Source organism: Psittacula echo (genome assembly GCF_963264785.1).
Source record: "Psittacula echo genome assembly, chromosome: 2".
NCBI classification, from domain to species: Eukaryota; Metazoa; Chordata; class Aves; order Psittaciformes; family Psittacidae; genus Psittacula; species Psittacula echo.
Window position 1 is genome coordinate 70,114,998 of NC_137737.1, and position 25,744 is coordinate 70,140,741.

At 42.5% G+C, this 25,744-nt stretch overlaps 1 protein-coding gene across 1 annotated transcript in view; it reads right to left on the minus strand.

Annotated features, from left to right (window-relative positions):
* The window catches only part of BMP6 (bone morphogenetic protein 6), a gene marked incomplete at both ends in the record, with an annotated part of 87,221 nt that overhangs the window by 12,484 nt on the left and 48,993 nt on the right, over positions 1 to 25,744 (minus strand). Inside the window, one exon of the mRNA XM_080610505.1 lies at positions 11,599 to 11,791. Within this exon, the coding sequence (XP_080466631.1) occupies positions 11,599 to 11,791 (193 nt within the window). The remainder of the gene's footprint in view (positions 1 to 11,598; positions 11,792 to 25,744) is intronic.

Here is a 25,744-nt window from a genome sequence, read left to right on the forward strand (position 1 = left end):
GGCTTTGTCAAAGGTGTTGCATGGTTTCAGCCCACTTTCCAAAACACAAACACACCATAACTGACCAAAATAAAAAATAAAACTCAACTAACAGGCCAAGCAGCAAGCAGGGATGGCCACTATAAAGACATTATTCCAAGGCTTATCAACAGGGATTAGAGCACCTTCTTCCCAGGCTCTTGGCACTGGGTCTCATTCGTAGGCTTCACCTTCAAATGTTATCAAATCTATACATACCCTTTTTTTGCAGCATTAAATGCCTATCAAAACTCAATTAAATGAGTTCAATGAAATCAGCTGGAGAAGCACACAAGAAACACCATGTATATCTTCTCACTGTATTATAGGCATAACTTTCCTGTGCAAGAGAGCTACAATTCCTATCCTTAACCTGTGGCCATCACCACAGAATGGATACTGGGTGTCAATCCCATCTTCACCTCTCTTCCTCCCTGGATTTATTTTTTCTAACAGTAACTTAATGGAAATGAGAAAACAGGTACCTGTCCCTTCCACCCATCAAAGGTTAACTTCAGAAAAAACCCAACATTTTCATTGAGTTATGTTTTATTTTTGGCCAACTGCTATGTCATACTGCCCAGCAGCTTGGTTTGCATGAGATCACATGTGGAAAAATAAGCACTTAAGTATATTAGGGCTCCTAGTGCAGCTATTTTTACAGCATAGAGGCTTTCCTCTGCCTCGCTGGTAGCCACACACTCCATGGTTGACTCAGCAGCCTTTCCCACAGGGGTCTTTGCCATGGCTCCTCCAATGGGAAGAGGGTTCAGGAACAGCTCTGACCTTCACCTCCGACAGCGGTGAGTGGCTGGGGCTAGCCAGCTGCTACATGTTTTGGAAACCTTAAGGTTGAAAGAGTCGGGCTTTCCCAGGCAGGGTATATAAGCTGAAGTGTTGCTTAAAGGAGACCGCAAACAGCAGCTGCAGCTGAGACCACTCTTACGCTGTCCAGGTTTAAGAGAGGAATGAACTGCTAGGTCATTCTCACCTCTGAATACAAGTTACGCATTGGTCCTCTCCAGTGCTTGAAATGGACTATATCCAAAAAGGGGTTTTCCTAGCACCTGACATTCCCCCTCACACCAATTGCTTTCTGATCTCCTGTCCTACCTCCCCTCCTCTAAGTGCCATAATCTTCCTAGCACTTGTCCACTCCAGACAATGCCCGCTGGAGCCTCCAGAGTAGAGTAACTTCAGCGTTACGTCCCCCCAAACCAAACATGTCTGGCTGGAGAGCCACTGGGAACTCCGTGAGAGCAAACCCTCATGAACACTCAACAACATGGGAGTAGTCAGATATTCAAAAACATGAAGAGGAGGCTCAGAGTTTACATTCCCCATCGCCTTGCACTTTGGGAAGGCAGATATCAGAGCTGTAAAGCCTGAAAGCACCACCATATGGCATCATCTAGCCCATTCCCTTGAATTCCAGGCAGGATCAACTACCTCCACATCACTCTTGAGAGATGTTTGCCTGACGTGATCTTACAGATTTCCAGCCTCAGAAATTTCCACCTTTCCAGGAAATTGAATGTGTTTCACTTGATCTCACTGAGTGCAATGGAAGATGCATCTCACAGACTATGCCTCTACTCATACATGTCAGAATATGATTTTGGCTTCTTCACAAAACTCACACTGTTAACTGATGTTCACCTTGTGATCCACTATAATCCTTAGATTCATGCTGCCGAACCGCACAGGACTCAGTCATTTCCTACGGTGTATTTACATCACTGATTTTTAAGGTCCAAATGCAGTTCTTCTTTCTACCAAATCACACTTCCCCCTGCCCTGAGACTGAACTGCCATCATGATTAGATGAACTTAAAATTCAGACTTGCCTTCCAGTGGGTCTGTCCCACCTTGGTGTCCTCCACAAAAGTAATAAGCAATGGTACAATTCTACCAAATAAGAATGCTCCACTTTAGCCCAGTATGTCACACTCATTTTGGAAAGATTTCAATTCCTTTGTAAAATACAGAAAAATGGACAACGGGGCTCTCCAATTCAGTTAACTCTTTGCAGTAAGTCTCATACAGGACTTGTTTTCAATCAGTTATTCAGCTGACTTCTGCATTATTTGACCAGAAGCCAACACTGAATTTTCACCCCACAGGTACTGTTTTGCCATAGTAGCAATGCTAGCAGGTAACAAGTTCTAATACTTTCTGCTTAAGCCTGCTTTCAACTAATGTTTGTCACCCAAACTTCACCAGGCTGCACAAAATTGCATACAATTTCTTACTAGTTTGTTTCATGGCATGAAGGTTTTAAAAAAATAGTCACCTTTTTCCAACAAAATGAGGGAAAAAAAGAAAATTGCTCACTTAAAAAACAGTCCCAACTATTTATCTGAGTGTCTTTAACCACTCCTTTGTATTTTTCAGAATAGAAACATTGTATGTCCTTCCTCCTTTAAGAAAATCACTTCAATGTTGGCCAAGCAGAAGAACTTGAAAATTGCTGCCCACAGAGGCTCAACAGAGATTCAGAGTTTAGCAACAAAATCCTGTGGACTTTCTGTATGCAGGGAACATACTTTCCCATCCTTTCCCCCTTGATAAACCAAATACCATGAATCGACTGATAGCAAACTGCTTTTCCCTACAGCCACATAGCTGAGAAGAAATGTTCTTACTACTCCTGCAAAAAGGCTGTACAATGTCTGATCTTGGAATGGAGACTGGAAGATCTCCCATGCTGGCCCAGGGTGGAAAAGAAAGAGTATCTATTTAGAAGGTGAAGGGTGAAGGATTTTCTGCAGTGGTGGGGGACACATGGACATGCAAGGACTGGATGGAGAGACCCTGGATAAAAGGAAAAAGTCTGCAAAGAAAAGAGAGTAAAAAGTACTTATGGCCACCAAACCTCTGTGAATCAGGCCCATTATCCCTGACTCAGAATCCCTCTGTGTCTAGAAGCAGTAGGGAAACTAGTGGAATCTTCCTGCACCGATGGTTCACAGAGGGCTACAACCTGCTACCACTGTCATTTGCAGCAACACAGCTGCCAACAAATATAGTGACAGACGTCAGTGATGTGAGTCTCACACTTCCAGTCTTGCTCCAATGTTCACAACTGGAATTTTCTCCTCCCCCAGTTCTGCTCTCTGAAGACCATAGAAAACACATTTATTTCATTCCTCTCTCACAGGGCTGCAAAAGAAAGGTGGGAAGCATGAGAACTAAAGCTGCTACATAGCCTTATTGCCACTCCAGCTGCTGGACTGTTGGATGATTTTGGCAAAGACCATTTTTGCCAGGCATGTTTGCATCAGCTTCTCATCTGCATGATGAGAACACCATCACTAGCTTTGCCTTATAGCCATGTCAAAACAAGAAATAGGGTAGGAAGCTGTAAGATACCATGCTGGAGAGTGCTACGCACAAGTAGATGCAAGCCCATAGTCAAAGCAAAATCTAAAGAGTGGACAAGAAGGTGAGAAACAGATCATATACTGTGCAAGTTGCATGCAACAAACTCTTGAATTCCTAGTCATTAACTGATGACATTGATCCTGTGCAGTGAGGCGGGCAGTGGCCTTTGAAACAAAAGCATGCAACCGTGTATGTGGTCACATTAATGGACTATTTGAAAACTTCAGCATCTGAGAATAACAGAGGCAAGATGGGACTGAAGGGAAACGGGAAGGGGACAAGAAGAATGGGGAAAAAACTAGAAAAAGAAAGGCCAGAAGAAATACATGAGCCAGCATCATTGAGCAAAGAGGAATACCTGCTCTCTCAGCACAGGCTGAAGAAAGCAGTCAGCCCAGAGGTTTAATGCCCAAGCAACCCCGCATGTCAAAGGACATCACAGGACCTCTGGCACCTGCATAGCAGGAAATTCCGTGTACAGAAGATGAATTTCATCACTAAATCAGGCAGCTTTTTAACATCCTCTCTGTCTAAACCTGCCTCTGGGCTGTTATACAGCTGCTGTCATCTCATTGTCACTATGGTGCTTGACAGTCTCGTCTTTAATTTCACTGTGCTTAACCATCTGGATGAGTTCAGTTAACGATTTTCATAATAAAGGTGCTGCAGGCAGAATATATGTTAACTTTAGATTATTAATGAAAAGCAAGTGAATGGCAGAAACAACTTTCCTGAGACAAGAGAGGACATTAAATGGGAAGTTGCAAGTTAGAGATTCCCAACTCAAAACAGGAGGTCTTTGTTCTGGATCAAGGCCCTAAAGTATGGTCTCAAGTCCCAGGAAATATATGGAAGTGTTTCCGTGGCCTTCAGAGGACCCTAGAGGAGGATGGAGAAGCAAAGGTCAACAGAACAACCACAAGTAGCTGCAGTAAACAGAAAGAAGTACACAGTTTACTGGAGAAATATGGCCTGTATAATTCAGAAGGCAGGATTTAGCTCCAGTGTCCTCGGAGAGCGAGCTGATCTGTAAGATATAAATATCAAATATAGCTACTATTCTTAACGCCGGCATCCCAACCATGTACCCAGGGCATTTATAGGAGAAACAGCTTGCATTTAACTTCAGTGCTTTTCCCGCTGTAAGATAAATATTTTGTTAACTGAAACCTCTGTGTAAACCTTTCAACAAAACGTCTCTGGGTGTTAATTCTCTTTAATTGAACACTAATTAGATTAGAATTTAGTCAAATTAGTAACCAAGTCAAGTGGTTAATCTTAGTTTCTATACTTAGTGAAATGTTCACATTAAAATAATTTCTCTGTTCTGGGTACACATTACAACATGGAACTTTGCTACAGGAAAAACACCAAAGCTATAAAAAGCTAAATTTAAAGAAGCATCTGTTGAACTAGGTTTTTTTACTTTCCCACCCTCCCTGGCCTTCTTTCCCCAACCAGGCAGAAGTTTTACCAGGGAGGCAGTGAGAACAAACAGAAATCTCACCTTCAAAATGACCAAGTTAAAGGTCTCTTATTTTAATTACGATCTCCGAACAACATTTTGGCCTAACTTCAAAGCTCACAATTACCCAGGTGTTTAAAGGATTGTTACGCATCAACAGCCATTTACCAAAGCATTAATTACTGTAAGTCTCTAAAACTTTCCTCAGCTGAACCTTTTTGTTTACTTTTCTTCAAAGACAAGTTGACATAATAGTCTAGACTGCCTAGCAGCAGTTTCTCAAAAGGGAATTTTGCACAGAAGTGTGTGGGATTTACATTTTAATTAACGCACTTTCTAAATACTCTCCTGCTTCCTTGGGATCTGAGTCTTTAGTTTGCACTGACATCAACCTTCTGTAAAAATTTTCCTGCGTATAGCAAACTAGCAAGTTTATTTGCTTTTATCCACTAATGACAGACTAATAACTAGAATAGATAACACTTTGAAATTGCAGCCTTTTCAAAGGAAATACCAAGAGCTGTCCACCTACAATGACACCTGCTTTCAAGGTGAAATAGAAGGCCAGCAATTGGGCACTGATTTGCAAAGATTGACAGCCTGTGGAGGAAAAAGCACACAATGGAGATGCTGGGACACCCTGGAGGGGGTCCGCAATTCAGCACAGGGAGAGAAGAGCTATCCTGGACACATCAAGACACAGGGGCACACCAGAAGGGAGAGGTAAGCTCAGTCTCACATCACCACCCTTCTGTCTGATAAGAGCTCCCCGGTGCTGAGGTGGCTGTCCTGTACCACGGCAGGCATTGCCCCTGGCAGTAAAGTCTGCAAGGGCAGAGGGCTAAGACTTGTAGACCCACTGGAAGAGCAGCAGAGTGGAGCACTAGTTTCAAGGCTGCAGCTGCCAAACAGTGCAAGATCAGAGCCTAGAGCTAGTGGATGTTGTCTCCCCATGCCAAGACTGTGGGAAGCTCAGCCTACAGGCCTGTTATAATCCCCAGCAAAGCCAACACTGATATTTGAGTGCAAAGGTGTCCCCCCACATCTAGCTCAAGATCTTGAGCTTCAGGCTCTGAGGAATGAACATTTTACCAACAGGAACATAAAAAAAAAAAAAAAAGAAAAAGTCATTACAGGGACAGAAGATGTGCTTCTCATTTCCTTAATTTAATGAGACTAAGGAGTATTCTAGCTGCAGTGATGGTTACAATACTACACCTCAGAATTTAAATGCACTTTGAGGCATGAAGATGGGTGAGAGGGAGCAGGATAGTAATTTATCTTTGTCTTTCATGAAAAGAAATAAGGCACTGATATGCTATTTTTTCATTTTGTTAGAAAAAGCCAGCTGGCTATGGAAGCAGTAAGTTTTATCCAGAAAAGCTTTGACTTTTAAACTACTAAAAAGCAGCCACCATAAACCACAACAAATTGCATACCCACAGTGGGAGTTGAACTGAAATGTGGATAGACACTTCTCTATAGCATCATGGAAACAGTTCTATCATATACAAATATATGCACACTGTATACAAATCTGACCCCAACTTGAAACAGATTGATGCTAGCTTTGTCATTTGTATTACACAATCCATTCCAAAACCCAGTTGAGGACGGTTATTTATTTTCTAAGCTATAAACACTGCCGGCAAATCAATTTGCCCTTTAGATTAGAAGCTCGGATCACATTTGTATAAATATCCTGTTGCAAAGAGGAAGACTTTATTACCACTGTAACTGGCAGCTAAAAACCAATGAGCGCCTTAACCCTTAAGGACTTAGTGTTCAGTAGAAGAAGAACATACTCCTCAGGCAGTCACTCTGCAAGGCACAGCTATGGGTCCACACGTGTCTTATCATATAGGAGAATCTTTCTGTAGATCAAGTCCTCATATTTCATTCTGTGTGCAAACAAAACTGTTTAATAAACCTTGACCATTAAGGTACCATATCTTCCTTTGATCACTAACACAGGCCACTGTGTTTTTCATAGATCAGTTGTTTGGACAGTGTGGGAGTGGTCTGAGGTCTGCATTAGCAGGATATTTACACTTGAAAACTTACTGATGATCCAAACCAAGGCCTAATATCTTTGATCAACCATAAACTGCCCTCCCTAGTCCTGACCTGACACCTCTCTGGGTGAGAGCTAGAAACTTTTGAGAAGGAAAAAGAAATTAATGAGCTGTTTCCAAGGACAAACTTATTTCTTCCTTTCCCTTGCAAAGGTCTCACTTACATGGCAATCCACTCCCAAGAGGTATCAGAAGTCACAGAGGGCTTTGCTGGTTCTTCCACAAAATCATTGCTACACCTTAGACGTAAGCCCATGTGTAGGACTTAGCTGTGCTTCGCTACCACCAAAAGGAGGAGACTCAAGGTTATGCAGCTCCTGTCTGCTGAAACTAAATGCCCCCTCAGATACAGTAAAGGTGGGATAAGCAGCTGGAAGCTGCTGCCACTTGTCTTCCTGAGCTGGTGCTTTGGCAAATCTCCCTGCTCTCTGCACATACCAAAGGTAAAAAGAGAAACCCACCCTAGCCTTCAAACAGCTCAGTCTCTTAAACTCTGGGAGTCAGAAGCCGAAGATCCATAAGAGGTATTGCCTGTTCTCTCTCCCAACGTCAGACCCTTCTGTCCCCAACCTGTTTTCTAAACCCAGAGTCATCCCCCTCAGAGCAAACCAGACGTCAGCCCTGTTCAGTAAAGCTGCTTCTTCACACTATCTGAAATGCATACTGCTGACGGCTGGCCACAAGCTTGACCCATCCTGTGGATTTCATTAATCTTTTCATAGCATCCCACTGACAACTCCAGCAGCTTGAGTTATCACAAAATGTGGCCGTTAGCTGTGGTTCAGTTAGAAAACAAAAGCCTAGTTTCTAGGCACTATTTTTTTTACCTTAGAAAAGGGTGGAAGGAATGGAGAGATGAAAATATTACTGACACAAGTGAGTCAGTAGTAAAAATGTTTTCGCTTTTAAGAGAGAATGTACTTAGACCGCACTGTCCTCAATGTGCATTTCATAGCCTGGAACCTCCACAAATACCGTTCTCGTATTTCTGCTGGCTTTGAGCAAGGAAAGGGTCAAATTTCTCCTCAAAGCTTTTGTGCTATTTCAGTCAGCATTGATCTCTGATCATTCATGCGCTCTCCACATACACCCCTACCTAGGAGACAGTCTCGAATGGGCCCATATAATCCTTGCTTTTAGCCTTGGCTACAGTGGCAAAAATCAGTTCGATAATTCAGTAACTGGCAAGAAATTTTAGCCTCAGGCTTGGTTTTGTTTTTAGCCATTAGGGATCGGCCAGCAGTGCCTTGCAATTCCACGCAGCAGTGCGCACATCTGGGCTGGAGTCACACGCTCATGCTGTTACTGTCCAGATGAGGGTTTTTTTTCCTTTGCTCAAGTAACACTGAATTAAGCCACTTCATTACACTTAATTGGAGCCAAGGGATACGTCCAGTCTCTGAGCTCTGGTGAAGATCTGTATGTACTGAAGCTTCCTCTTATCTCCTGCCCTCCCAAACTCATTTCTTTGAGAGGAAGAGGCAGGTTTCTTTTTCTTTCTATGTTTTCCCTCAGAGCTGCATGCTGCCTTTCTGTTGCAGACTGCTGGTTTAAATCCATTCATGCCAGCTGCCCTGTTAAATATTATTTGTGCCCAAAAGTATTTTATTAGCTACCAATAATTGCCTCAGACAACTGTTAACCTCATAAAAGCCAAGATTAACATGGTGTCCTTGACCTTGCTATGAAGACTGCCAGTGCTGACTGAACAGGCACTTTCTGTGGCCTTCAGAGACTAATTTTCCTGACCAGAAGGAATATTTGTCAGCAGAACAAGATGGAAAAATGTGCTATGTCAACTCCTTCTGTTTCACCTGCTAGTTCCCCAGCTAGAGTTTCAGATCTGTACAGACTCTTCCTTATGCAATAAAATGTCGTAAAATGTCAGGAAATATCAAGCTGTCCAAAGGAAGTGTGACACAACTTTTTTTAGTATATCTTTTTTTAAGTCAAAGGCAGCTGTTATTTTCTGGCTCATAAAATATCTGCTAAAATGCAACAGAAGGCTTACAAATATTTAGCAAGTTCCTTCAAAAAAAGCAGTGCTTCTTCTCCTGTAATTTAACCTGCTAGTGCTCTCAAGAGGAAAAGAAAACATTATCTTCCAAATTAATCTACTGAAACAAAAGGAGGAGAAAAAAATCACTTTGGATTTCCCTCCCCAACCCCGGTAAAAGCATGTAAGTAACTGATAATCAAAACCCAAATGAGCTGAATAAAGTTCCTTAAGACATAGCAGAAAAATCTGAGGCATTTTTCCTCCCCCTGCAGAGATATAAGTGAACAGCTAGATACAAGTTTTTAGTATTTGTTTTCAAGAACGTTTACAGGCCAAAGCCCACCCAGGTCACCAATGCAGCTGCACGTTTCCATCTGTAGCAGCAGTAGCCTATGGAGTCAGAACCTCAACTGAAGGTACAAATGAAGAGTGGTAAGTAGCTCCTAATATCTGTCTTTTAACAGTTGTATACTTTTAATATATACAGGACAATTAATATAAATGACTATTAATAAATATACACTTTTAGATACATACAGAGAATACATACACAGGCATCTACTTATACACAAGCACACATGTTTTCATATGTGGTTTTATATTTTACATGTACATGAAAGAGTCCTTTAAGCTAAAAAGGGTGGAAATGGGCACATCCTTTTTACAGCTGCAAGAATCTGTGAGCCACATCTTACCCACCTCTGCACAGATGATGCAACAAGTCCTTTTAGACTCATCCGAAGCGCAAGTTTCTTTAGTCAAAGGTCTCCCTCCTTCCCACCAGTAAAAATAAATAAATAAAGAAGAAAAAGAAACAGAAAGGGAGCCTTCAGGGACTGGATGAGTCAGAGGTTAGTAATGAACTACAGACACTCATCCCTCGGTCAGCAGTTCACGCCTAGCCTATGTCAGGAGGGACGGTGAATTGCTGGCAGTCTGGACCTGGAGGAAGCTGCTTTATGATTCCCAGTCCCAATAGCGGGATCCCCTCACCATGAAAGCCAGCAGCAGCAGGAGGAACACAATGGAAGGGACCTGAAAGACCTGAAATACTCGCCAGCTCTGGAGAGAGACCACCCTGGTGATCCCCACGCAAGCTGACACCTCTGCTCTCTCTGAAGGGAGCTCTCTAGCATCCAGTGATGCCCAGGACCTGCAGATGCCATAGCACTCAGTGCCATAGGACATGTGTCCCAGCTTCGCAATGCAGTACAATTCTGGCACGTTTTTGGTATGGTGCTCGAAACAAAGATACCAGTTGCCAGCATCATTGCTGCATACAGCCCTTTTTAGAAAAAAGAGTTCACAAATGTTTTAGGAGCAGGGTACGTTAGGGGCCATATCCTGTACTTTATTCTCTTTCCCACAGTGTTTTACTTGCTTGCTGACTTTACTCTGAAAAAATGCTATATACACATAAAAGTTGACAGTTCTCCTGCTCTGTGCCCTGCTTTGGTGACCATCACAGAGCAGCATATCGATCGCTTCCAGACACTTGGCAGAAGTTTTCCTCCAGCTGCAGAAGTAGAATCTCTACTTGTGAAATCTAAACCAGACCAACACTCACCATTTTTTATTTAGTGTGGCTCTAAATGAACAATACAGCTAACATCTATGAAATCTGCATGACCATCTGGACTTCCAACAGCTCTTCAAATGTGGGCATTGATGTAAAATGTCAACCAGCACGTACGTTACACAACGAGGCACTCCAGCAACCCACAAATCAAAGCTCAAAGCGAACACCGATTATCTAAAATTAACACCTTCTTCCCATCGCCTATATATCCAAGTATTTCTCTCCAGTTGGCCAGACGTCACACTCCCCATAGAACAACCACCAGCTACTTGATGTTGCCCTCACAACAGCAAATCAAAGGCAGATGCCCCCAAAATGATATCAACAGAAAGGATGTAGAAAGAAGGACCAGAAAGGAAAATACCCAGGAAACTTCACAGAGAAAAGAAACAGTTACAGTGCTGACAGGTTTCAGCAGAAGTAATGAAACACTTTTATACCACAGCATTACTCTGACATTTAATTGACCTTTGTTTCCAGCTTTCAGCCTTACGTGATTCCCTCATCCAAAACATCACTCTTTTTAAATTAATTACTCCATTTACACTTGTTTGGACTTTTGTGTCACATTTCCTACCCTGCTTCTGCCTTTTGCCTCCCCCATTGCCACTGAAAGCCCAGGAGTGATTTTGTACCAGTGGTCAGCATGCTGAATTTTCTTCTGCTTTATTTACTTAAATGTAAATCCAGCTGAATGCAGGTCAAGTCTGCACTAATTACCAGTATTTTGCAAACAGGCTAAGCTTTATTTATGCAGTAGTACTAGGTTGAAAGAGGACAAATGTATTTCAGTACACAAGAGCAATGCCAGCATAACAACTTTGGTTTAAAAATCTACTGCCTCACAGCAGATTCCTGCTCTATTTAAAGACAACACATGGACTACAATACCATGGACTTTCTGTAGCTGAGATCCATTTTGCACTCTGTCATGCTCATTTTCCACAAGGAAATAACAGAACCTCATTAATGAGAACAATCCTGATATTTATTTAGCAGTCCTCTCAACATAAATGTGCAAGCTCAACTTTCCCCAGGACAGCAACTGGTGGCACAGAGTGAGCCCCTTCCTGCGTACCTGTTCTGATGTTCCTGCAGCACTTGGTAGATGCTGATAAGGAAGGTTTGGTTTTTAAAGCTGCCCACAACGCAGTCCTTGTAGATGCGAAACTCAGCGGCTGTGACGGCCTCACCCTCCGGAATCTGAGACAAATTGAATTTGAACTCCTTGTGGTGCCGCTGGTGAGGCGTGAACTCCTTGTCGTACTCAACTGCAGATGGGAAAAGGAAAAGAAAAGGGAAAAGGGACCATGACTAAAATTCAACAACAACAGGTTTCCACATGCTGCCACCTGTTCCTCACAAAAAACAAACTCCAAGAATCCTGTTTTCTTCTCCAAAGATAGCTCGGCAAGTGCCAGGAAAGCTTATGTTGTTAAAGCCTTTCAAATACAGTACTGAGAAAAGATGAATGTTCCTCTTCTCTAGCCAATGCCTTTGAGATTTCCTGTTTTCTAAAGCAAAGCCAGCTTTGACAGGTGAAATACGACCGTGTGTTTTGCTCCTGTGATCTGAAGCTGTGACCACCCCAGGATTTTCCACCTGTGGATCTCCATGTTCTTTACAGCATTTCTTTAGGCCTTGCACCCCTCTTCCAAAAGAGGAGACAATTATTTCCATTTTGCTTTAGCATATGAAGGCACAGACAGAAATAAGTGTTAACAGCAGGTCAACCAGTTCCCTAACTGCCCTAAAAACTGCTGTTTTCTGGCTCCTGGTTTTGTGTGTTAGCCATCAGACCGCCATGTGTACAGAATAAGATTAACGTGACATTTATAAGGGCTACAGTAAACCAGAGATCCCTTTCCTTTTGCAGGAGCTTATTTGAGAATCAGAAAGGTGAGGAGGAGTGACCCCTTTTGCTTTCTGGTCTTAGCCCTCCTCAGGTACGCTATCAGGTACAGGGTTTAAGACAAATGCAAACTAGAACCCCTCCGTCTTCAGGCCTCAGGATTTGTGTTTCCTCTGTCTGAGGCTCCCTTTGCAAATTATACTTTTAGTTCCACTCTTGTATTACTTGATTACATCTTGGTTTAACCTGACTTTGATTTATTGTTCATTGTTTCTTCTAATTTTCTATTAGAAATTGCTTAAAACATGAACATATTACATAAACACACAAAATTACATCTTTAAAACCCTCACGAGAAAAAAATGAAGCCAAAAAACTGTTCCCACCAGCGCAACTGAAGGACTACATCTCAGTGATGAATAAGTTGTCATTATATTGTCATTAGGGACATGATTACATTCAGAGAAGGTGGTGAGGGAAGTTTGTCTCCTTGCTTTTTGTTGCTCTCTCCCCCTTCCCACCACCCCCCCCCAATTAATACATCAAACTGCAAAGGCATCCATGAGCCCACCCTCACAACATCCCATGAGGTAAGCAGCAATACCCGCTTTACAGCTGGGGTACTGAGTCACCAGGAGAGTGACTTGTCCAAGGACAGGCAGCAGAGACTTGCAGTGGAGCCAGGAACAACGAACGGCCAGCGAGCTTAAGGTTCGTTGCTTTGTCCACAGGTTACCTCCTTGAAGAGCCGACATGTCTCCTGGCTGCTGGGAACAGCCCATGGAGATTTTCCCCTCTATCCTTCTCTACTGCCTGCTCCACTTCAGCCTCCAGCCCCAGTTTTGTCTGTGTCCTCTCCCTTTCCTTTGGCAGCTCTTTCATGTGAGCTGCCTCATCTGGCTGGGTCCACGTCCTGGCTCCCTGTGAGACAGTTAGTCACATCCTTCTCTTTGAAGCTCGCCTGGAAATCTTTTCACCTCCGCGTGACTGCTGCCGAGCATTTACTGGGACACTGCACTTGGAAATGCTGCATTAAGGGCTGCCATGGAGCAAACAGGCAAACTTGCAAATTGCTGTCAGAGCCGGATGCTATTGTCAGTTTTGGCAGTCGTGCATTGAATGTGTTCGAGCAGTTTAGATGTCAAATGACTGACAAACATAGGTGACTGGATCCCATGGCTTGCAGAAATGAGGGGGTGAAACCAGCATTTCCATCAGGGATTGCACCAAGGCAAATGGTAGTACCACTCACTTTCCAGTGCCACCTAGGAATTACCTAGCTGGCCACTAGTTACTGGCAATCTGGGCTCACCTTTGAAGCACCTGCCCCTGCTTTTAATTGAGAATGACTCTGGCAATACCAGACTGGTTCACATTGCTCAAATGCACACCCTCTGAGAGGGGACCTGAGCTGCCTGGTTACTCTCCATCCTGAGGTGAGCCCTGCAGGATGCACCTCCCAAAACAGCATGGCCACATACTGTCAGAAACTTGCAAGCATCCAACCAACAAGAAACTACGTTCATCTGCTTGCAGCAGGACTACGTGCCCGACTTAGCCTTTTTGCTTGCTGCTATGAGACGAGAGGATGTAATTAATGGTGAGGGAATGTCTAAATCCAAGGGTTTGGAGAGACACGCACATGAAGCAACAATTCTCGATTTAGAACTTGCTAAGTCCTTGGTCGCGGGTGCAATGACCAGCCAAAACCCATGTCCCCTCCCGTGTTTTCACAGGAGCAAGCTGACCTGTGGGCTCACAGCTGAACGTGATAAAGGAGGATCAGGAAGAGCAAGGGGAAGGACACTACCAGGGTAAGCAGCAAAGCTCCATCAGGGTGCCGGAAAACTGAAATTACACCAGGCAGAAACAGCAAAGGGAATACTTGACGCTTTCTACCAGCTACAGCCCCACATGGTGAGATGCTACATGGCCTCTCCAAGCACACAAGGGAGAGCTCAGAGCTGTCCCACCTGGCAGAGAGCTCAAAACAAGCCCGAACATCACTTCTTGTTATTCCTTTCCAACCTCAAGTCAGCTACAGCAGCCTCCTTTCCACTACAAAATACATAGTTCAAAAGTTATATAGCCAGACTCTAGTCCTTTAAATCAGTATTTTCTCATACGCTTCTTTGAAAACGTGAAACATAAGCCACAAAAGGAAGAAATCCCACCAAAACATCTGCCACAGAGCATCAGAAGTAGCAGCAGGCATGATGCTTGACTCCAAGTACCCTTTTCCAGTTTATAACTTGCCTGATATATTTACAATAGTATTTTCCTGTTTTTAAAACTTTCTTCCTTTATCCCTACCCTTGTCCAAATGCCCCACACAATCACAGAAGCTGACTAAACTGATTACAGGAGAAACCTTCAGACTGATTTCATTGTCAGGCTTGGCAGAATAAACAACCTGAAATAAACAAGGAAACCTTTTTTTTTAATCCTTCAGATTGTGTAATTTAGCTTTTTTCTACTATAGGAAAGGCATGCTCAGAAAGAAATACTGTTAAGTTGATGGTGAACTCCTCAGATGCAGTCAGAAGCATCCCTACAACATCACAGGATGGAAAAAAGTCTACATTAAGCTTGTATGAAGCCAGTATAAAAGTTTAACGAGTTGGAAAGTTTTTCTGGCTATGTATCTTCCCATGATACAATGGAGGGTGCGGTGGGTTTTTTTGCTTTGTGGGAGTGGTGAGATATTTAAGTTCTGTATACTCATTGTCACCCCATCAAGTTAATAATTAGCTGTTTTCATTCAGCAAGACAGCTTAAAAATATAAAATGCCAACAGATCTTCTCTGGGGACTTTTACCCCCTGGAAACTGTTCATTTTTAACAAAGAAGTCAAGTTTTAGAACAGTAAAATTTGGAAAGGGAAGGTCAGAGCTGCTGGTTCCCAGGATTACCCAGTCTGTATTGCTATCACGATACAATGCATCAGATGACCTCGTATTCAAAATGCAGACAGCGCACTCCAAAATGCAAGGCAACAGTAAAAAGGAGAAATAATTTCTCAAGCTGCTTTCCAAGTATTATTTTTCCCACATAAATTCATTCAGGTCAGTCTGATGGGTGACACGTGAAATCCAAAGCCAATTTCTGTCTGAAGATGGACACGTCCATGTCCCAGCTGCACAAAGCCCTTGCAGGGAAAATCAAGCAGCTCACAGCTGGGGCAGGTTGATAGCAAGCAGTCCTGCATGGTACTGGCCTCCCATAACCTCTCCCCAGTGCTGGCTGGAATGCCAGGACCAAGCCAGGCAAAACCAGGGATTGTAGGGTCATCACATGACCTATAGCTGTATAAAATTCATCCTCATGGTCAGACTATATTATCCTGAACATTATTACTCATTTGACAGGGTAGCTCCTTGGAGACTATAGATCCAGGTATGCACGTACCAGGGTGACCTGGGAAAGGAGACTGTAAACAAAAGTTTTAGCCCATCATGGGTGTTACGTCCTCTGAGCAAAACAGACTGTCAGCTCCACTGTGCAGGTCTCTGCTTTCACCCTAGTTGGGGCTTCAGCTGCTCCTTCGCTTGCAATGACAAGCAGGGTCTGAGTTGTAGACACAGAGTACTCGCCCAGAGTTTTCATTACAGCAGAGTGGCTGAGCATGCACAAACAGTTAACAGAGAAGCCTGCCAGTAGCTCTTTACATTCCCCTTAACAAATATTTTTAAATACTATACAAACACAACACTATTGTTCAGCAGTTAAAAAGGCAAGAATGACAAAATTAGGGTTACTGTGGTTTTGAATTTTCTGTATTCTAATTCTAACCCACTCTTGCAATAGCCAAAGTCAGCACAAAATGTCCTTGGTTTAAAAATAACATACTGCTCACAATACTTGTTACTTTAAAAACACTGCACACACACATACAAACTAATTACAAAATTAACACAATGCATCTATTTTGGTAACCATACCAATAAACTTCCATTTGACTGTGTCACATCACCTTAGACCAAAGGAAATATAACCCTAATGACTGTCACAGGAATAAACTCTCCTCATGCATAGTAATTTTCAGCATCTTTTTTGATCTAAAGTAATTTTCTGTTATTTATAATAATAAAGTTATTTCTGGCATGCAGAAATAACAGGACAACTGTCTTTCCTGAGGAAACACAATTTTCACTCAGAACAGCAGCACCAAGTGTCTTGATATCGGTGGTTTTCTTCAGCTCTCAGCTGTGTTAGGCCAGGTGCTCAGGTGAGAAAGAAAGTCTCTAGCTTAAGAAAGTTTCTAGCTTAAGAAAGTCTCTAGCTCAAGAAAGTCTCTAGCTCATACTCTAGGAGCTTATGCCAAAAATACTAATATGTATACTTACAACTTAGAGGTCCAAAATTAATTTTTTTAACAATTTTTTAATAAATTGTTTATATTAATACTTATCATTTCCACAGCAACCTGGCTTCTTGAAGGGGGCAGAGAAGGAATGGGGTTGCAAATGAATGAGATATGATTATTTGGGATGGGACATTCTGCATTCATCCTGTCTCCAGCAAAGCTGAAACTTCTGAAAAGTCTTTTGCACCCCAAGATCTTCAGTGATGACTTGGTTTTGCAGGACCACTGCAATTTCACTCCAGCAAAAGCAACCTTCATTAAAAGTATTCATAGCCTGCTTATGAGTTTTGCACACATGTTCACACGTGTACAAAAGTTATATTTGAGTACAAATATAAGCCATTCCTATTCATTTCTTCTCAGCCTTCATACATGATCACCACCTAATAAAATGAAAAAGTCCCTGAAAACTGGAGATGTTAACAGGAGATTCACCACCACAGCTACATAGTAAGTGCAGAGGCAATTTCTGGTTTACGTCGCCAATTTCTCCATTAAGTCAATGGCATTTATCACATCTGGAGCAATGAAGCGATGGATCACACCTCAAATATTTTAAGCATTACCACAGCTCCAACGGTCCCCTTTAATAAAAGGACCATGTATATATATGACCGATCTACTGCTGCAACCTTACAGCTTCCATCACCAGAATTTCTTCAGTAATAACCGTCAATAGTTTACAAAGGACAAAATTTATGTAAGCTTAAGAAAATCCCTCAACCTTGGTCACAGTTGCTGTAAAAAGCAGCAAAAGGCAGTAAGAATCAATGCATAGGTGAGGATTAATACAGAAGTTAGTAGTACTTTCCTAAGACTACCAGACACATGACGGAGGAAGACAGAAAAATGAGCTTTCAGGCACGCAAGCCTTTCATACATCCAGGCTGAGGATGTCCGACCTGAGTGCAAGACTCATGCTTCATCCGGGTCTTCCAATTTGCCTCTATTCCACAAAAAGTGCTTATCTAGACTATCAGACACAAGCATCTATATGGATGGGACCTGCAGCACATGCTTTTTTCTCTGCAGAGATACCAAGGATATGCCTAAAGGCTTGTCTGTATTCCTCCAAACCTATTAGGTTAGTTTTAAGAAAGACATCAAGTCTCCCAAAGACACCAACTCTCTCAAACAGTCCCACCTCACTGGCTGATAATCACAACTAGATAAGCAGTGTTACTAGTAAAGATTAAAGCTGACCTTTATTACTAAAATAAGCAGTATTTCCTAAATACTGTGTAAAAAAGAGCAGAGAACAACTCAAAGAGTACAAGATACCAGTTTAACATCTTAAATGGAAAGAACAGAAGACTAAAAGGCTTCACAGCTACTTTCTGGGTTTAACAAGGAAACAGAAGTTAAGTTGTACTGAGTGGACCTGCAGCAAGCAGGCAGCAAAAACAGACAGCTCCTGGAAGTAGAGTGGATGCATAAGGGAAAGAATCACTGATGTGTCTGGTTTTCACACCTACATATAGTTCATGCCACTGTCAGTTGGATACCACGCTAAAGAGACATGCACTCTAACCCACTGCAGCGACATCCTAAATCCACTACCTACATCAAGTGTGTTGCCTGCTGCTCCTCCTGCTATGCTCCTACATACAAGGTCTCCCCAGATCCCTTCCCTCTTCACCCCCTTCTGAAAAGCAGAATGAGCAAAACTAGCTCATTTCAAAAAAGGAGCAGTCTTTCCCTCTGCTTTCCAGACATCACCGCTGGATTTATAGTTTGTTCTCATAGATAAGAGCACGTGAAAGCTCACTGGACATCAGTAATGAACTTTTCCTGCCTGCGCTCTTGGGGGTAAAAAGCACGTTTTAAACAGGAAAAAAAAACCAAGATGCTTACGGTTGAATCTGACATTGCAGCTTTTGTTGGTCTGTCTGGGACCAGCTGATGTGGTCTAGAGACAACAGCTGGCTGTGCTACCATAAATATAATGCAACTACAAGAAGATTCAAGACAACTTAAAAATAAGCAGATTCAAGGCCAACAAACCTCAAAAGGGTGCTTTCTTCGAAACAGCTATAATATCAAATCTGGGCCACCACAATATAAAGTGGAATTATTCCACTAACTTCACTGGAGCGATGCTACTTTACATCCAATGAAGACTTGTCTTTATGCTCAATACCTGAGTGCCAGAAAATAATGACTCAGAAAAATAACCCATCATTAATCCAATCCCACTGTAATTATGAGATTAAATTTAAACAATAGCAAATCACTCTCTAAACATAACACTCTATAGATCTTCAAAGGAGGGGGACCTTTCACTTTTGGACAAAAAAAATATAATGAGCTCCTCTTGGTTTCTTTGTGCTGGGAATCAAGCTGGAATCAGCTTACAAAATCAGATTAAAACAGTTGCACAACAGCTTCCTTTCAGGATTCTTGAACCAAAGGCAGTCCGAAAATCAAAATAATGCACTAACCAAACATGTAATACCCAGGGGACACCAGAAAGTACTAAAAGGCATTTTTACAGCATCCACAAAGATGCCTACTTTTTGGCCAGTAAAGCTTTTCCACACTGCACTGGTGAGGCAGGCGGCAGTGGAGACTAGCCTTGCTCCGGCACATGATGGGAAGAGCTAAAGTGAATGTGAGGAGGAGGAGGCGAGCCTTTGGCAGAACGCTCTGGGGGAAGTTAAGCTCGGGAGGCTGACTGTAGGCCACCGACATCTCTGCAACCAGCATTCACTTCTGGGCTTCCTGTGCTGTCCCCTAGCAATAACAGAGATCACTTTGCAACCGCAAAGGCAGCCGCCTCCTTCATCCTCTCCCCACAGCTTCCAAACACAAATGTTAACAAAAACGGTATTTTCTTTCCATATGCTGGCACATACGGCAGGTCCCTGCACTGAAAACAGTGTTGTATCTCAGGAAAACAAAACATCTTTCTGCTTAAGAGATGCCAAATTGCTTTATCAAAGGCACTACTGTTTGCATTTTTGTGGCAATATTAATGCAGTTCCCACTGAGAAGTCGATAAATACCCTGACTGCAAAAACACTCCTCTGGAAGAACTGATCTGAAGCTATTTCTGTATTGCATTTCCAAATAATTTATGATTAAAATAATATTATGCTTTCCAAAAACCATTTCTACTTCACAGCCAGGTTTCAGGCATGCAGACCAGCATTCGGAGAAGGAGGCAATGCTGTCAGCCTGGGAGCAGGAACACACGATGGGAAGCACATCGCAGCTACACACGTGGAGGGAAGAGCATGCTCCGCTCCTGTTTGCTCCCTTGGCTTTATGTTTACTCCTGCTTCCATGCCCACACAGTAACTGCCTGGGACACTTAGAGCCACCCGTGGAAATGTTCTGCTCGCAGCGTTTCCCACCCTCCAGGCTCACCACAGGTCACGCCACATTTCCTGCTGGCACGGCCACCAGCACACAGCTCCCTGGAAGTGCACAGCTGCCCCGGGTGCACCGAGTGGGTCTGGAAACGTTTTCAGGAGTTTTTACATGGTGTAGCAGTTGCCTGGCTTATCTTGCGTCATCTCCCAAAATTATCTGCCCTTCCGCAGGAATTTAAGGCAGCCCAAACCAATTCACTCGCACATTTGAGCTAAATTTCAAAATCAAGGCTGTAGAAAGTGAGAAAGTTTTGGTTTATTTAAATTTATGGGCATTTCCCTCTCTGCTTTTCTCACATGAGAGGTTTTGTGTTCATCAGTAAGACTGTGAATCAACCAACAAGTAAGAAAGCTGGCAACATAAAACTGCTTGAAAGGTAAGTTGCATGCTTTCATTTTGCTGAGCACTCATCTCTTAGCATCATGGGCAGGTTTCAGCTTCTCATTTAATAGCCCAGTTGAAAAAGATATCTCCTGAACACAGTGTAATCACTCCCTGTAAAAATTCTGCCCAGAGCGCTTAAGGTTTTATAAATTATTGAAAAGGTTTAATCCGGCACTCGAGACACCAATACACAGAAAAAAACAGCTGAGCTGCAGCTTGTCATGCTAGTCCTGAAGTCTACACCATCACACTGTAATGGCAGCATCACTGACATGACTTCAGCAGACACCATGAAATGCTGTTGTGTCACTTATTATTTAGTATTTAGTATTTTACACAGGGCTCCAATTTCAAAGGACTGCATTAAACAGCATCCAGCCAAAGAACCACCAAAGATCACGGGGAACTGGCAGGGCACTCTGTGGGAGAGCACAAAGGACACTGGACTTGGTATCAGTCAGAGAAAAGAGAAGACATGAGAAAGGAGAAAGCCCTGCACCTACAGAGGGTAGAAAGTGGTGGCAGGAATTGAAGGAATAAAATCATGATCTGGAAATGCTACAAGGTCCCAATGTTCAACATTGCTGCAAAGCAAATGGTCTCCAGGAGAGTCAAGGTAAGAAGATGCCACAGCTCTGAAGACCTACATGGCATCACATGTAGCCCTGGGGACTGGAGGAGACACAAGCAAAGCCAACCCTCTCTAATGGAGATTTAAGGAGCCCCAGCACTGGCTGCCCTGATTCCTCCCACCCTGCCATCTGCCCTGCACTCACCAGAAGCAGACAACTGTGGAAGCAGAAGGGGGAAGCCTATCCATTATGTCCCCAGAGCCTTCACTTAACAAGCACCATGGTATAAGCCCTTCTGCTTATCACCACACAGATTTTGGTTTAGACAGGATGAACTCCAGGCACATTGTCCTCTATGCAACCCACAGGAGGGATGCAGTCAGAATCAACCAGAGTGAATTCCTGGCATGCCTCAGTCTTAAAAACAGAGGTCTCCTACCCTACCAAACCACTGAAATCCTATTTTTTCATCTGCTCACTGGCCATGCCAGCAGGCTGCAATTTGGGAGGTGACTTTTTTACCTCTGAAATCTCATCTGCTGTCAACCAATATAACGATGCTGCAGAGAGCCAAGCAGCCATCAGACATCTAAAAATTTGCAGCCGCTGTGGGCGGTTGGAGCAGAGGTCACAGAATTGTCATTAATAGTCCTACCTAACCTGCAGCTTTTCAGCTTCTCAAAGCATGTATTTAAAAAGAAAAGAAACTTACATCACACATCTTTAACAATCTGCGTAGGGGTAACAAATTTCACCCTTTAAAAAAGAAATTAAACTAAGAAAAAAAAAAAAACAACTTGACAAAAAGCCTCAGTTTGCTTAACAGCTGTTCTCTAAGCCTTCCTTTTTCATTATTTTTTATATTCCCATATTCCCCAGTGACCAGAAGCATACTTGGAATGTCTCTGTCCATCTGATAAAGCCATCAGTGGCCGCAGCCCCGCAACAGGACCGTGGGGGACACAGCTCCTCTTCCCAGCTGTGGAGCATTGGTGCCCAGCCCCGTCAAAAGCCAGCGAGATGCAGTGCTTTGGGAAAAATGGGAAAGTCCCAGTCAGGTTGGGAAATCCTAGGGAAAAAGTAAAACTTAAGGAAAAACACCATTTAAAGAACCATTAAAAGAGGATTTGTGGAATAATCCTTAGTTCCACAAAGTTGGACTCATTTTAATACAGTAGCATAGCTGGGTAGTTCACCTGAAAAACATCCAGCAGGAAACAGGACAACCTCTGCCAAGTTCTACTTTTTTTTCCCCTTTCTCTTTCCCCCCATCCCTTCACTCTCACCAAATACACAAAGCAATCCTTGGGCTCTAGGCATTTAAAAATTAAAGTTACATACAAATGGTCTTAAAGTAACAGCACATAAATTGACTCCACAAGCCCTCAGGTTAACAAGTAGGAAACTAGTAAATCTCGCTGGTTTAAAACCAACCAAGGGTATGTGGGCATTTCTGGCTTTCAGTTTATCTTGACTCTTTTCCTGTGAACACTGATCATTTAAGGAACCAGGTTCCTGGATACAAAATTTATAAAGAAGAAAAGAGAAGGTGTTAAAATTCTCAGCAGAGACGCTTGCCCACAGATTAGTTTTCAGATATTTGGCTTCTCTATCTTCACACTCTGCAATTCATGTGCCGGCTGTTTGGCTATCCCGGTATTTCTCGGCCCCACCCAACCCAGCCTTGTCATCACTGATTTTATTTTTCCACTCCTTTTCTCTTAGTAATGCCCTCATCTCTTGCCTTGACTGGTCACAGGCCATCCTTGAAGAAAAACATCAAGACTCTTCAACCTTTAGTAAATATATGGAGATCGTGACTGAAATAAATACCCACAACCAATTTCAAATTTTCATCTCAACAACTGAATTGCCCAGACACAGATTTAAGTTTAGGACTCAGTGACAAGCACATTGGTTATAAAAAAGATTTAGGTTTGTTTGGGTTTTTAAAATATGTTATTTCTTTTCATTTTTAAAGTTACTGCAGGATGATAATGCTATAGATGTGACAGCGTTAGCAAGACACCAAGGAGACAGCTGCCATACCTAGGTGGTTTTGCTCTGTGTTTTAATAAGAAAACCATCAACCATTACAAAGTTTGGATCAGTCTAGCACCTCAATGCACTTTCTTTACAAACATATAGACAGGAGGGCGATCTGACAAGCAAACCCCTTTCTAATGCACATTTACTAAACCGCTTTTACCCCTGAATGCTAAACCACCTGAACAAGTGGGGTTGTGGCTCATGTAACTGAATGTTTTTACTGCTGTTCTCGAGTAGAGACAGCAGGGCTAAAGCTTTATACATCTGCATGCACAAAAAGGGCAATTAATTATATGGCATGTCCTAGTAAAGAACTTCCTCCAGTCAAAATAGAATACCAGGAACCTAAATGTTGTATAATTGATGTTATTAGCTGCAGCTAATCATACTATCATATTTGGAGAAATCTCCAATTCAGAAACAGCAACGATGAAGTGCTCCACAATGAGTAATAATATGTTCAATACTAAGGGAGGGGGATAAAAAGGATTCTAAAACATGTGCTCTCTGGTACAATAACAGTCTCTCAGAGAATTGCCAGGCAGAAAACACAGCAGGATACCAAAAGAAAAACAGACCATGTTTAAAGTGTTGTCTCCATTATACTGAAATTAGGGAGGGGGGAGAAGGAGAGAAGTGGGTAGAGAGGAAACCCCTTGTATTTACCTAACCTACATGAATGCTAATGCTCACATGTGTGTTGTAACAAGACTGGGGACTTTGAAAGCTCTAATCAGTAGGTGCATAAGCAAATATTTATTCTGATCCATTTCAACTCTCTGTGGTTTGTAAATCCCCAGGAAAAAAAAATTATCTGCAGAACAAACCAGTCCAGACCACAGATTCTGGCTACTTTATGCGAGCTAGAAAATTACAGGAAATAGGCCAACTCCAAGGAGGGCTTTTTTGGGGACTTTTTTGTTTGTTTTCTGAAGACCTGTGACTACCTGATATATGTGCACTTGTTTGGGTAGCTGAGGAGAATTCTTTCAGACATTCTTTAAAGCATAATCACTGCAATATAGAATTCCACATGCTTGATGTCTCAGTGAGGTGTTGATGTATATAACCTCACAGACTCTTTCTGACCCACGCTTTTCATCCAAAGACATTAAAAAAAAAACCCAAACCTGAATAACAACTCCTTTGTATTTCAAAATCCTGCAGAGCTTCTAGCAACATTATTTCTTACCCTGTTACCCAAACGCATGGAAAGAATCACTCTATATCTTTCCATCAGAGGAAAATCTGAGCTGGAAAATATTTTAGATAGAAAGTTTATCTAATTGAGGATAGCATCCATTCAAAGTGTTAGAAGATCTTTCCATTCAGCATTAGAAAACCTCTTCTATGGGAAGAAGACAAAGTTTCTGCCTTTACCGTGTGGAAAAAATCAGAAGCTTCAGCAACTTTGCTTTTGGTTGGGACAGAAAGAGTGTGGGTGAAACAGAACTCTCGGCCTCTACCGTAAGCACTAAGATAAGGCCAGCAAATTAAAAAAACGCTGGTAAATACAGTATGTTTTCTAATAGGTATGTCCATTAGAAATTCCTTTCTCATAATTATGCTCTTAATATTTTGGATTTTGGGTTGTTGTTTTCTTTTTCAATCAGGGAAAACAGAAACCCCACAATGAGATATTTTTAGTGGGAAGAAATATTCATGTTCAAAGACAAGATTTTAGTACAAATATTGAAAAAAGCTGATGCTCAACAACAGCAAAGCTGATACAAACCTTCTTGAATATGTATTTTAACCTCATACTTCTGGCTCAATTTTGTGAAAAGTATTTTTACTCTGCCATTGCCTTTCTGCTGTCTATTCATAACTGTTCATGGTGGCAAGAGCAGCACCAATGCAGCAATAGCAGCTGAGATAGCTATCCTGCATCCAATGCATCATTTGCCATAGGACCTACTGAAGCTGCATCTTACTCAAAAAGGCACTGGCATGGCCAGTGGTCTGATAACTAACAGCCTGACCAACTTGAGATAAGGTTAATACCACCTGTGATTTATCACAGTCATATATTTGATTTGGCTCAGTGTGTTACAAATAAATCCTGTTTGGGTACTGTGGGATTACCAAGTGTCAACGTCTAGGTCTTTAGACAGGTGTCTGAAGCAGTATGACTATTTAGTTTTTAACAAGCTCAACTGTCCTCTGCACACAGAAAGAGGTGTGACAGAAAGCCTTTGGAAACTCTCCAATTCTGGCATGGGAGCTCCCCTCTCCTGTCTCTAATTGCCTTCAAGAGGGGAATCATCTCAGCACACAGACTGATGCTGCTCAGCACCTTCCAAGGAAATTACTTTCCCATAGGCAATTGGATGATTTGCATGCTCTGCAAATTAAACAACCTTCTTTTTGCTTTCCCCATTCAATGCAAAGCTACCAAGCCCCTACAGCAAGTTCCAGCTTCCAGTGCTGCCCTTCAGGCTTTTGCCACCACTTTCACCCCATAGTGGGGCCAGACCACGCAAACACTATTCCAGCCTCAGCGTCTGCTAAAGCTCATGGTCACTAGTCTCAAGGCACATTGGAAAGCCCACTCCAACACTTTTCCTAATAAAGTCCAAAGAAATGGAGTGAAGGAAGAGTCTTTTCTCACCTCCCTTTTCCAGCC